At 35.0% G+C, this 13,468-nt stretch overlaps 3 protein-coding genes across 4 annotated transcripts; 1 reads left to right on the forward strand and 2 right to left on the reverse strand.

Moving 5' to 3' along the window:
• Window positions 1–1,402: 1,402 nt before the first annotated feature.
• On the reverse strand, window positions 1,403–8,585 carry LOC120782277 (serine/threonine-protein kinase/endoribonuclease IRE1). Its single transcript, XM_040114477.1, has 9 exons — window positions 8,159–8,585; window positions 7,935–8,049; window positions 5,587–6,045; window positions 5,296–5,518; window positions 4,165–5,225; window positions 3,895–4,085; window positions 3,626–3,808; window positions 3,237–3,551; window positions 1,403–3,166 (listed from the first exon to the last, which is right to left on the reverse strand). The coding sequence occupies exons 1-9, from the start codon at window positions 8,384–8,386 to the stop codon at window positions 2,525–2,527; spliced, it is 3,417 nt and encodes a 1,138-aa protein (XP_039970411.1). The 5' UTR covers window positions 8,387–8,585; the 3' UTR covers window positions 1,403–2,524.
• LOC120782278 (venom serine carboxypeptidase) lies at window positions 7,655–10,608 on the forward strand. Of its 2 annotated transcripts, none has more exons than XM_040114479.1 (2): window positions 7,655–7,670; window positions 9,117–10,608. In XM_040114479.1, the coding sequence occupies exon 2, from the start codon at window positions 9,128–9,130 to the stop codon at window positions 10,577–10,579; it is 1,452 nt and encodes a 483-aa protein (XP_039970413.1). In that variant the 5' UTR covers window positions 7,655–7,670; window positions 9,117–9,127; the 3' UTR covers window positions 10,580–10,608. The 2 variants fall into 2 exon arrangements, with proteins under 2 accessions (XP_039970413.1, XP_039970412.1); XM_040114478.1 differs by lacking the exon at window positions 7,655–7,670 and adding an exon at window positions 8,896–8,996.
• Window positions 10,609–10,640: 32 nt separating this feature from the next.
• On the reverse strand, window positions 10,641–11,610 carry LOC120782279 (rRNA methyltransferase 2, mitochondrial). Its single transcript, XM_040114480.1, has 2 exons — window positions 11,192–11,610; window positions 10,641–11,123 (listed from the first exon to the last, which is right to left on the reverse strand). Exons 1-2 carry the CDS (start codon window positions 11,561–11,563, stop codon window positions 10,728–10,730), a joined length of 768 nt encoding a protein of 255 aa, XP_039970414.1. The 5' UTR covers window positions 11,564–11,610; the 3' UTR covers window positions 10,641–10,727.
• Window positions 11,611–13,468: the final 1,858 nt, after the last annotated feature.

The raw sequence follows: 13,468 nt of genomic DNA on the forward strand, positions 1-13,468 counted from the left end.
TAATAATAATTTGTTACAAATTAAATTCAAACAACTGCATACCCGCTACTAAAAAACTATAGTCAAAGAAAACAAGATTTCGAATATGAAAAATATTTATTAAAATCGCATTAAAAGCCGCGTGCTGTAGGCAAGCCAAAGTTAGCTAGCAAATTACGTATTATTTATATATTTGTAAATTACTGCATTTACATATATGTATGTATGTATATGCATATGTAAATCTGTGTTTATTATTTCTTTTTAATTTAAAATTTCAGTAATTTTCAAGCAAGTTGAGTTTTTGCAAATGCAAAATTATTATTTTCGTGTGTAGTAAATTATTTTATGTATCAGTTACAATTATATACATATGTATGTATAAACTTATTTATTAAATCGCCATGTTATGTTTGTGAGTTTGTTTAATTGTTGCCAATTGTATTTTTGTTGACTAATTTTAGTTAATTTTTCATTGCTAATATTATTTGTTAAATATTGAACGCAGTGCAGGCACTCGGCTGCTTAACGCTATACAAACAAAAAATACATACATAAATACTTAAATGTACATATGTATGTATGTGCTAAATGAGCGTTTAAGTAAAATTTAATTGTTACCAAAAAAAAGAAAAGATCATAAACAAATAAAAACGTGATAATAAAAAGCTATAATTTGGTTTCTTTTAACTAAACTTTAATATTTATTTGCGGAAAAAAAGTAAAAGTAGTAGTAGATACGCAGACACAGTTAGATATTTGGTTGCAATTGTCAGGAATATGTTTTTAATCAATTTAGGCTAATTATAAAGTAATAATGAAATATCATGTCACATAAAAGTGCATTTACAAGTGCATGCATACTCAAATAACGGTATATTTACAGAGTTTATTTTTATTTATGCCTTACTAAGTTTAATTGCAAGCGCTGAAATAAAACAATTTATTAACAAAATACAATAGTTCGACTTAATTAATACAATTTTTTTTATTAAATGTAAAAGAAATTAGAAATAAAATATGGAATTTGGTAAGTTTGAGAGCAAAATTTGCAAGAGAACATAGTTATATACATGTATGCATTATTTATGATATATATCATCAACTAAAATGCAAAACAACGTATCATTAAAAAAATTTAAATCGTTGTCAGATATGATAACAAATATATAACCATTTTTTAACGAAAACTCTAATTTTGTTTCAATAAGAGTGTATGATAACCAATATACAACCATTTTATAAGCAAAACTCAAATTTTTCTATTATATCATTTTTCCTTCGCCTGTAAACTTATGAAAAGTGACGCTACGTTGTTTTGCATAATAGGTGACGATATATACATATATACATAAATTTATATATATAAATGTATATGAAAGCATAATACACATTTATATTGTTTCCCTTTGAACGCTTGCAATTGAAAACGCTTAAACAGTAAGCACTTATTTATTATAAATTTCTTAAGTTTAACAATAAATGTTATCACAGACAAATTACGTGCATTTGACAGACACCTTTTCTGACAACAAAACAACAACATTTTTGCAGTCTACAGAAGAGCCGGGTATTTGCTGTCGATTGTAGAAACATATTAGCTCAGAAAATATATGCAAATATTTACGCAATTGATAAGCAACGCTCGATGTACTGTGCTGACAATAAAATGGCTACAGTGAGGAATATTTTTTTATAGATAAGCAGAGTCTCGCTCTTGTTTTTTGTTTGAAAACTATAAATTATTTTTCATTTAGAATTATTTTCGTGCAATAATAGCTTTTTCGCTCAACTGTAGACTGGATATGCTGCATTTTATATTTCATAATATAAATTTTTCACTTTCTCCACAAAAATTTCAACATGAAGTGATAATATTCATTCGTAATTGGAATAAGAAAATTGTATAGAATTAATATTTCAATAATTACACAAAATAATTTTTTGCTAGCATACTTAAGTGCATTGAAATAAAAGAATATTACTTAAAATGGAGAAGGCAATCTGTTTGCGACTGCATTAAGCATGCGCAAATGTTTAGAACGGAAAACTGAAAGAAAAATATAAAAACAACTTCAACATCAAATGTCTGAAGTTGAAATGAGACTTTAACATAACCAAATTTTTTTTTTGCAGTTTTTAAACGTATTAGTACGATTTCTAATTTCAAGAAATATTTTCTTCAAACATATTTATAAATATTATACATCTATTAAAGCCTATCAAATTTACTTTTACGATTTCTAATACGTTTTTAAATTTGCAACATTTGAAATTCATATTTAATACGCAATTCCGCAAGGAACCAACAGATATCAACCGTAGAGACGCGTTGTTTCAAAGTAGAAAGTCAGTTTTGCCATTGCACTCCACCAGGAGAACGCTGCACTGTTCTCCAACTGCTCAACATAACATTGTTTGTAGTAAAAATTACACAAATGTTACAATAACTTATAAATTTAAACTAAATACGCGCGATAAGTTTACTTAAAAATAGTATTACTCGCGGTTCTTAAATATTACGGTATTATTTTACTGCTCTTATTCACTCCTCAGTAGCCTGTTTGCCAGGCAATGTCCATGTGATGCTCTTCTCTTTATTACCACCATTATTCGCGTTGGCATTAGCGTTCGCGTTTATATTGCCGTAATTACGGTTCGTTGATTTGCCGTAGTTTCGCCGAAATTTGAAGTTAGCAAAGACATCACGCCTATTGCCATTGCCTGCCTCATCTTCACCCTCCGCCGTCGTTGCGGCAATGGGCGTCGACAATTCCAAATTTCTTTGCAAACCCACGCCAGTTAACTCCGCATCCGAAGTTTTGCGGAAATTATAAATACCCCTTCGTTGTTTTAATTGTTGCTGCTTTTCGGGCGTGCGCGGCAGCCGTTTCGGACTGGCGCTGCCATCTTTGCTGCCCGCGGCAGTTTGTTTTAATAAATGCTTCGGGTCGTTTTGTAGTGATGGAAAGAGATTTTCATCCGCATCAAAATACCACGGACGACTGAAGTGGTAATCGGCATTATAGTAGTGCCTGAAGATGGGTTCCTCGGCGCATATGCTAAACGCGTGATAGGCGTGTGATATCAACTCAGGAAATTTATTAATCCAATAATTCGTGAAATCGTTCGGTATACAGCCGAGCTTTTGCTGCACTTCCGGCGCCAGCTCATGATAATGATGTTTCTGACGTACCAAAAAAAATACAAATGTAGGTTGTAATCAAATGTAATGGGATAATTTGCATTGAACTCACCTTATTGCGCAGCGCGCGCAAGAGATCACGCACACTGGCACCCATGTAGCCGCGATATTTGCGCAGATCCTCCGTTATGAGCGGATCAACGTGTGCATTCCAATCCCCGCGCACAATGCAACGACCATTCTTCTCCAGCGACTTCAATGGCTCCACATGGAATTGCAGCTTTTCAACGCGATCGCTGACGTCCTGTAGGAAAGCCAATATCTTCTGATTATTCCAAAAAACTGGATGTGTGCTTATGCAGCGCGCGAACGGGCGATTTTGTGCATCTTTATGTATCATATCAGCTATCAGCTGTTCGGCAAGTATCTATAAAAGGCAAGCAGCAAACAACGACTTTGATATCAGCTAATATGAAAGACATAAAAATTTGTTGTACTTACAAACTTGCTAGCCTCCTCTGGCACGTTTGCCTCATCATCTGTGTCCACTTTGAGTTTCAACAAATTATATTCATGTGTTAATATGTTATGCTGCCGCTTGAGCGCATCACCAAACGCATGATGGCCAGTGGAAAGCACATAATAGTAGACGCAGCCAAGTGAAAAAATATCCACAGCGGTTGTCTACACAGTAGAAAGGAAATATGTGCAGTTAATTTCAATTCACATATTCCCTAAGTGCACACAATAGCAGCATCACTGCAACTTACCGTACGTTGACCGCGCATCATTTCTGGCGCAATCCAACCGTCAGTGCCGGTCACGCCGGAGCGTCGCGAGAAACTGGTCTTGCCAAAATTCAACTTCTTGCATAAACCGAAATCGGATATCATCACACGCACGGTGCCACTAACATCGGGCAGTGAAAGCAACACGTTTTGTGGCTTAATATCACGATGCACTGCAAGCAAAGTAACCAAATTTGTTATTAGTTAACCCGTTAGCTTCATGTTGTTAACAACCAAAATTATGTCACTCACCGATATTCAATGAATGCAAGTGGCTGAGGCCGGCTGCCGCTTGGCGCAATACCTCCCACACGTTGATTTGCGTGCGCAAATCAGCGCTTCGTTCACCCTCTGTATAATCTTGCAACGTGGCCGCGCATAGCTCCACCGCTATGTAGCGAAATTGGCGATCTTGTTCGGTACAAAAGTATCGCACCACATTCTCGTGCGCATCACTCTCGCGCAGCAAGGCCACTTCACGGTCGGCAAATGTGAAACATTCGGGCAGCAGCCGTTTCACCGCCACAGAGCGTTCCTCAAATGTGCCTCTAAACACAAATGTACCCTCACAACCTTTACCTAGTACTTCGTTCGAGTTGAAAGATATTTTGCCAACGCGTATATTACCATCGCCCAAATCGATGAGGTCCAGTGCATTCACATTGGTGCTGCCGCTGCTGCTCTTATTGGAGGACGAGTACGTTTTCGAGCCGTTTTCACTTTGATTCTTCAACTCACGCATAGTGCTGCACATATACCAGAACATGGCGACCATAGCCAAGACCAAAACAATAAGAATCTGATGCACTTTTCCACTCGGATGTTCCATAAACCACTCATTCATGAATTTCTGTATTTTATTGCTATTCGCCAAAATGATCTTTTTTGTTTTATTAAAAGCATTTGTCGACTCTTTTTCCATTTCAATTACGGGCTCAGTTTGTACACCAATTTCGGCTGAGTTCTTTTCGCTATTCGAACCTGTAATTATGCTATAGCCATTTGAGCCCATAGTAGTGACATCGGGAAAATGATTGATCGTGGCTAAGCCTTGATTGTTGTCATCTTTCGACGGCGAGGGCGATATTTGCAAATTACTGTCAGTCGGCATGTTGTAATGGCCGAGCACAATGCCAGCATTTTGACGTATCACATCATCGATATATACCATTTTAGGATCTGATTCTTCTGCGGAGTTGGGGCCATCCAGCAATTTTATTGGTGGGTTTGCCGAAATACGTGGTGTGTCCTTATCCACCAGCGAAGGTAAAGCATATAAGCCATGACTGTGCTCACCCACATAAAGTGATTGGCTGCGAATTCAAAGAAGTAAATATATAAATATAATTCATTGATATAAATATTTGCATTTTTTGAGCTTACAACAACTTTATGGTATTCACATTGCCGGTTTTGGACTCCTCTATAATGGATTCGAAAGCTTCATCGGAGACGGTAGTAAAGGGCACACTTAACAAACCTTCCGAGCCGAGTAGAAATGCAGCCACCACTGGACTTGTTAAATCGCGCTTCCACAAAAATTTGCCGTTCTTTCTATCTAAAGTTACGATATTACCGTTCGATGTGGTGGTTAAATGCAGATATTCTACCGATTATAAAAAAAAAATTATATATTATATGAAGACATACTTTTACACGTCCCACTCAACTCACCATACTCCTTCGATATATCCGGCGTCATTGTGTGTGCGCTATAATCGTAGAAGGTAATATTCCAGGGTTTAACATTTTTCCCCTTGGCCAAACTGTCGTACATCATGACGGTGTACTGCGTGCGTCCCAAGTAAATTGAACGCGATGTGCTATGCGTAGCCTTATTCTTACTTTCCTCATTTTGCTCTGTAGCTTCAGCTGTATCCATTCCGAAACCCATAACAGTCTCGCGTTTACCCGACTTTGGATCGACCGCGAACCAAGTGTCGCTTTTCTTTCCCGAATATAGTATGCCATCGGACGAACGACAGGGCGCGCTAGCCACCAGTTGTGGTATAGTGTAGGGCAATTTCTTCAAGTTACCCATATCGCTAAGCTGATAAATGCTGCCATCACGTGGATCTGGCAAATATTGCGGCACTTCGACATTTTGTTCCTGGTCGGCGCGTACCGGTGGTTCTTTGGAAGAAAAATGAATTGCAACATTAATCTACAAATACATACAAGCATTTATGTAGGTTCTCTAGAAACTAAAAACGGATGTATTCTTCAAAATTTTTTCTTTATATACTCATTATGTTGATAATTTAAATTTAAAAAATCACAATAAAATTCCAGTCGGAAAATTGCAGTTTTTATAAATGATTCTATTCTGAGTTATACTAAAAATGGCATATTATTTATAATTATATAACATTGCTTGTGTACATACATATATATACTTATTCAAAAATAAATATATGCCATTGATGAGTCTGAATCCACATTTGAAGTTTAAAGTTTATTGCCTGATTTTGCAAAATAACACTAACATATAGCTAACATCCATTTTGTTTCTACAACAATAAAACCAAAACAACATCAAATTAGCAACTAAACAACTACGCATACGACTGGGCGAGATATTAGTCATGTCTGACTATCAGAAAATTCTAATGTTTATAACGAAAGCAAAGTTTAAAATTTGACGGTGAAATGTATTATAATGTAGATATGTATGAACATATAGACAACTCCATAAGTGTTCAATTGGAGCGAACATTTGTGTGATTTTTGCCACGCAGCTTGATACGGTCAATGAAAATGTTGGTTATAATCATGCGATACACATTTAAACGCGACGCACAATGTACTAACATACATATGTATATATACACCTCACTACATAAGTACATGCAACCATATATGTAGTAATTTGTTGATATGATATTTAGATGTTCGTGTCCACATACATATATTTCTAACAAACATATGTACATATTTTTTTGCTTTAATAGAACACAGTACAAATCAGCCAAAACAATTAATAAAAATCTCTAGGAGCAATAAATTTTCAAAATGTATTTACCAACAAATACTAGCACAGTTCTACGAAATTTCAATTTTTAAAGATAAATGTCTATGCCGGCACAAATTGTTTGTTTTTACCATTTGTTTTGTGCTTACACTTAAATGACTAACTTGTTTGATTTTGTTGTCACCTACACATACACATTTTTGTCGATACAATCTGTTGTGAGTTTAACAACGCTTTCAAAACAATTTATGCCGAAGTGTATGGGGTGTGGATTACTCTTATCAGTACTTTGATACAATGTTCCACATCGGCAATAATTAAATAAATTGAAATAAACTTCTACACATGGTTTTTACACGTATACATTTTCAAATGACTTAAAAGTGGGGAAAAGCATGGCATGATTTCATTATTTAGTGTATGCATAATTGTAAACATCTGGGGGTTACTATATACATACATACAAATATAGCACTTTCGTATCAACTTACGATAAAACAAAAATAATAATTAAAAAATCTGTTTTCTGCGTTTGTGTTTGGGCTGCTGAAAAACACATGACATTTTTTGTCATAGCGAAAATATGCATAGAACAGCAAATTCACAACTTTTCTATACATTAAATTACGACTGTACTTACAACAAAACTAAAAAAAATATATATAAAACTGTAATTATAAAAGAGGATCTTAGTTTCATAATTTTAGTATCTTATGCACTTCGCTTTTGTGGAGACAAATACAAATTGTTAAGCGTGCTGAAAGTTACAAGCTATTGATTATAAAAAGTGAGAATTGCATATACACACGTAAATTAATAATAAAGTGTGCATGAGAGTACTTAAACTTAAATTAATCAGTATGACGCGCCTAAATGTTTTTAATTGTGGGAAAATAACAGCTGATCATAGCGTGAACGAAAATCTATAATTAATTCAATAAAAAGTAACTCGTTGATATATACAAAATCCTCTTTTTCAACTACAAGAAAAGTCTTTTATAATCAACTAAATAATATTAAAATATTGTTACAAAGCGCCACTGGTAATTACCGTCTGCTATGGTCCAACGAATTTCACTTGTTATTGGATCAATTGCTGTTAATCCGCCCCCTAATGTCGAGAAAACCATTAAAGTTTCTTCATCTCGGGCCAAATCAGTGCACGCCTATTGGATGACAATAGAAAGATAGTACATGTATTTTATTAAGTTATACTAATCCGTGGCGCCACTGCATAAATCTATTTTGCACCTCATCATCATAAGAACCACCTACCTCTCTCATACGATATGCCCGTAATTGGTCAGACGCGGCATTATCCTTTGTAGTAATATTACGATTGTCATTTTCTTGTGTAAAATTTTGTGCATTTGTCACAACTTTTATTTTACTTTTAACTGGGGTTTTTGCCGACACCGCGGCTGATGCAATCAAAACACACAATCCGAAACAAACTACGACGTTCCACCACGACCGCGACATCACCAACCACCGACACTTCATTTTCTTTTCCAAAAATTTGCTCTATTTTCCACACTTTATTACTTTCATCACTGTCTTACTAAATATTTTGTGCATGTAATTAACAATACATTTTCCGTATTTTAATCACGTTTTATTTAATTTGCCACGGCATATATTTCTTCAGAAGTTAAAAAATCTAGAAAAATTCGCCATTGTTGAACACCAATTGAAATTGACAAATAAACTGAAAGAGGAACATAAGAAGAAACGATACGGAAAGAATCATAAAGAAATTGGTGTTGCTGTGTCGCATAAAATGAAGACATAAATCACACTAAATTCTCTAAATACTCAGACAAGAGAAGTGGAATTTTTTAGTACCAAATAATGTCTTTGCAAAATTTAATATCCAGAAATTCAGACACAAATTTTAATCATAAAATATTTGAGTATGAATTACTGTGTCGCGGAAGTACAAATTTAATACATATTCTCCACAAACAGTTTTAATACAACTCTATAGTTGACCAGTGTTGAACATCGTTTTACCGGTTTTCTTTTCTACTTCGCGTTAGTTTAATTTTTAAACTTTACTAGGTTTGACGTAGGTCTTTGTTGTGAAAATATATTTTGGTTTTTCTGATAGTGGGTATGTTATCTAATCATATATTATTTGCTTGTGCACACATGAGAGTTAAATTTATATAGCATCATAAAAGAATCGAAGCAATTGTAGGATTCCCCTACTTAACATTTTTGTATTCCTTAGGTGCATCTGCAATGAAAAACGCAATTCATGTTGCCGCATTCGCCCTCATGGCTTTATCACTTTTTATGGAGGGCGATGCAAAGAAATTAAAGTTTGCAAGAAGTTTTATAAATCCATATCCCCGATTCCAGGAATATAATGATGGAGGAGATCCTGGTGAACCACTTTATCTAACTCCACTTATACATGATCCAAAAATACCCAATGACCAAGTTCGACAAAAAGCAGCAGTTGTTGGCAGTCAATTCCACAAAGTGGAAAGCTATTCCGGTTATTTAACAGTGGATGCGGGACGCAAATCAAATATGTTCTTCTGGTATTTCCCCGCAGAGGAATATCCTGATTATGCTCCCGTAGTTTTATGGTTGCAAGGAGGACCGGGTGCATCTTCGTTATTTGGTTTATTTGTGGAAAATGGACCCTTTGAGTTTGACTCACATGGACATCTACAAAAACGCAATTATACTTGGAGTCGCTCGCATAACCTTATTTATATTGATAATCCAGTTGGTACCGGTTTTAGCTTTACTGACAGCGATGATGGCTACGCTCGCAATGAAAAAGATGTCGGGCGTAACCTACACGAGGCCGTAATGCAATTATACGAACTTTTTGAATGGTCAAATTCTACTGGGTTTTGGATAACGGGAGAATCTTATGCAGGGAAATATGTACCAGCACTGGCTTATCATATTCACTTGATGCAAAATGCAGTGGACACACGTGTTTATATCCCGTTAAAAGGTTTAGCTATTGGTAATGGACTTTCTGATCCTTTGCATCAACTCAAATATGGTGATTACTTATATCAGTTAGGTTTAATCGATGATCATGGTTTGAATCGCTTCCATATTGAGGAAGAGAAAGGTAAAAAATGTATAGAAAAACACGACATGGATTGTGCCTTTGAGGTATTTGATGGTCTTATCAATGGTGACCTTACCAATGGATCTGTTTTTCATAACCTTACTGGATATAACTATTACTATAACTATTTAAAAACTGACAGCGACTTGCCGGATGATATTCTTGGAAACTTTATTCAGTCGTCAGCAACACGCCGAGCGATTCACGTAGGCAACAAGACATTCCATGATTTAGATAAAGAAAATAAAGTGGAGAAGTTTTTGAAAAAAGATGTAATGGACACGGTAGCGCCATGGATAGCAGAACTTTTAAAGGACTATATTGTTTGTATTTATAGTGGACAACTTGATATAATTGTGGCATATCCTTTGACACGTAATTACTTGATGCACCTTAAGTTTGCAGATGCCGATAAATATAAAATAGCGGAACGCAAAGTCTGGCGGGTGGACGGTGAAATTGCAGGATATGCCAAACATGCCGGTCATTTGATTGAAATATTGGTGCGTAATGCTGGGCATATGGCGCCTGGTGATCAACCGAAATGGCTGGAATGGATGATTCATCATTTAACGCACTACAAAAAAGTAGTATAAATTTTTATATAATGGGTGCACACAAATTAGCACATAAATACTTATCAATATTTTTTAAAAATTATAAAATAATTATTTTATTACTTTATTCATCCAAAGAATTTGAATTGTTAACAATATTAAATAATAAAGAATGATTATCCAAAGTTCATCTAGTTTTTGTTGTCACCTCTTGTACTGCATCCATTCCTTTATATTGACGTGCCACTAAAAATAGCTCAGCAGAATCTGACCGACTAGACTCTGGTTTTACACGTTTGACGTGCTCGTAAAATCGTCCAAGATCATTTTCCAGTTTGGATACATCGCCATTCGCCCACAACTTGACTACTAAATTTGCGTTTATAGCAGACATTGCCAAAGCAAAGCGCAGCACCGAATAGCACAAGCTCATTATATTCTCCTGATCTAACATGCGTACACCCGTTGCATTAGGTGCCATATCTGAGAGCACACAATTCACTTGTCGGTCTGCTAATGCCTCCCGAAGACGCTGTTGTGCTATGGCGGTTGTGAAATCCATGCCTCCGAAAATAGTAGCACCCTTTAAATACGCATTGTATAGTTAAAACCATGCTGTGTTATAAAACATACTTATAAACAAATGCTCACCGGCACCGCATGAAAATGTAACAAATCAATGCTAAAAACTGCTCCTTTCTTATTACCCTCTTTGGTGCCATTGGCGTTAGTACGATCAACCGCTACTTGCGTCCAACTTCCGGGTGCTGCTCCACAATCAAGCACAGTATCGCCTGGTTTAAGTATTTTAAATCTATCATCAATTTCTATGAGTTTGAAAGCGCTACGACAACGAAGATTTATCATTTTAGCTTTCTCCACATATGGATCTGCTAGTTGTCGTGTCAGCCATTCTTGTGAACTTTTACTCCTCCCCTTAAGATTACGTGGTATTTGTTTGGCCAAGCAGTTTTGTGTGCTGATAACTCGTATAAAAGATTTCGTTGATATACTTATATTCATTGTTATTCAATGTTAAAAAACCGTACAAAAAGTACAAACAGCTGATATTGTTTACATACGATGTTTTGTAATTAAATATGCCAATGGAACGCAGATAGAAGAAAACAACAGGTAACGTGAAATCTAATTTAATTAAAAACAAATTTACTACATAAATATAATTGCTATTCTTTAAGTTTTAATTTTGGGGCACCCTGTGTTTAAAATAACCGCTTTTTCCGAAGGAAGAATGTTAAATTGTTACATATTTAGTAATGTGATGTAGTTCGCATTAAGTGAGTTTTTCTGCTATTATTTGTAAGTTTTCACTTACGTTCAAAGTTAATATCACACGTTAATGATATGTTTAAACTACAACCGGTGTGTAAAAATACTACCTGAGATAATAAATATGGTAAGAAAGAACATCCATATAAGCGCACATTGCAACTAATAAGCTACGTTTTTGAAAACCGTACGTATAAGCCAAACTCTTTCGATGTCCTAATAAAATTAATTTAATTTTTACATACATACATAAGTAGTTAGTTCAAATTTGCAAGGATATACAAATATTTCACAGTGCAATAGTAGAAAAATGTATTTTAGTAGAAAATTTATTTTACTATTTCTGTTCACGCTAACTTTGAATTGAAAATTTCATCAAGATTACTATTTTTTCAATAACACTGGCCTACAAAAAAAATTTTTTGTTGGGTGCAGCTCCGTCCGTATCTGTGTCGGTAAAGTAGGTAGTATTAACTGTATTGCTGCTACTAGATGTCAGCTGACAGCTCTGGTTTACCTACAAGTCTTATTTTAATTTTTTTCGGTTTTATTCAAAGTCTGTCAATCTGATTATCACTTTTATGAGATTAATAGTATACATTTATTATGGAAAGTAAGTCGAGTAGTTGCAGTAATGATCCTGACGAGTTTTGTTATATGTATATGCGGCGAGTATATAATGAAAAATCAACGGAAACCGATTAATGACATTGTAATTCGCTTGTATTCTGCTTACTTTGGTATTGAAATTGGCAATCAAGATAAAGCGTGAGTTCCACACATTGTCTGTAAGATTTGCATTGAACATTTGCGGCAGTGGGAAAAAGGAACGCGCAAATCTTTGAAGTTTGGGATACCAATGATTTGGCAAGAACCAAAAAATCATCATGACGAAGGTTATTTTTGTATGACGACTGTTACAGGCATTAACAAAAATAACCGCAGCAATTGGAAGTATCCCAATATCCTTTCAGCTGTAAGACCTATACCTCATTCAGACACCGTTCCAATACCTGATTTTTATCGGGAAGTTCAAGAAAATGAGGAGGATGATGTAGAAGAAGATGATGATGATTCTGACTACTGTGGAGAAACATCGAGTCCTACAACTTTTTCCCAAGGCGAGCTTAGTGACCTTATCAGAGACTTAGATCTTTCAAAAGAGCGTGCTGAGTTGCTAACATCAAGATTGAAAGAAAAAAACTGCCTCTCTTCTGGTGTAAAAATTAAAAATTAATTAATCTCACTCAAGAAAATCACCGAAAAAAAAATTTCCTTGATGTATAATTTCCAAATAAATTAGTAATTTAAAAAAATGTGTAACAAGAACTGATATGAAAAATGTGACTGATATTTTCGTATTAGCTCACAAAATATACCTAAAATCAGTTCTAGAATCTTAGGCACCAAAATGAGTGTAGGCCAGTGTAATTTTTGAAAAACAGTTTTGTGTCGTTGCATGATGCTGAAGCGAACCGTTAAATTTCGCATTCTTCTGGAATCGTCAAGTCTATACGATTATCAATATTAGAATTGTATTATAAACGTTTTGGCAGTTATAAGAGCTTGTTTCGCTTTCTATCGCACTTAATTCTAATTCAGAGTGTGGAAAATTATATTTCTACTTTTAAAAGCTAT

This window comes from Bactrocera tryoni, chromosome 1, assembly GCF_016617805.1.
Source record: "Bactrocera tryoni isolate S06 chromosome 1, CSIRO_BtryS06_freeze2, whole genome shotgun sequence".
NCBI classification, from domain to species: Eukaryota; Metazoa; Arthropoda; class Insecta; order Diptera; family Tephritidae; genus Bactrocera; species Bactrocera tryoni.

Excerpts from the sequence above, each read along its gene's own strand:
- LOC120782279 (XM_040114480.1), bottom strand. The coding sequence starts at position 11,563 with ATGAATATAAGTATATCAACGAAATCTTTTATACGAGTTATCAGCACA. Across the intron at positions 11,124-11,191 it reads TACATTTTCATGCGGTGCCG|GGTGCTACTATTTTCGGAGG; the intron begins GTGAGCATTTGT and ends GCGTATTTAAAG.
- LOC120782277 (XM_040114477.1), bottom strand. The coding sequence starts at position 8,386 with ATGAAGTGTCGGTGGTTGGTGATGTCGCGGTCGTGGTGGAACGTCGTA. Across the intron at positions 4,086-4,164 it reads CTTGCATTCATTGAATATCG|TGCATCGTGATATTAAGCCA; the intron begins GTGAGTGACATA and ends CTTTGCTTGCAG. Across the intron at positions 3,552-3,625 it reads CAGAGGAGGCTAGCAAGTTT|ATACTTGCCGAACAGCTGAT; the intron begins GTAAGTACAACA and ends TGCCTTTTATAG.
- LOC120782278 (XM_040114479.1), top strand. The coding sequence starts at position 9,128 with ATGAAAAACGCAATTCATGTTGCCGCATTCGCCCTCATGGCTTTATCA.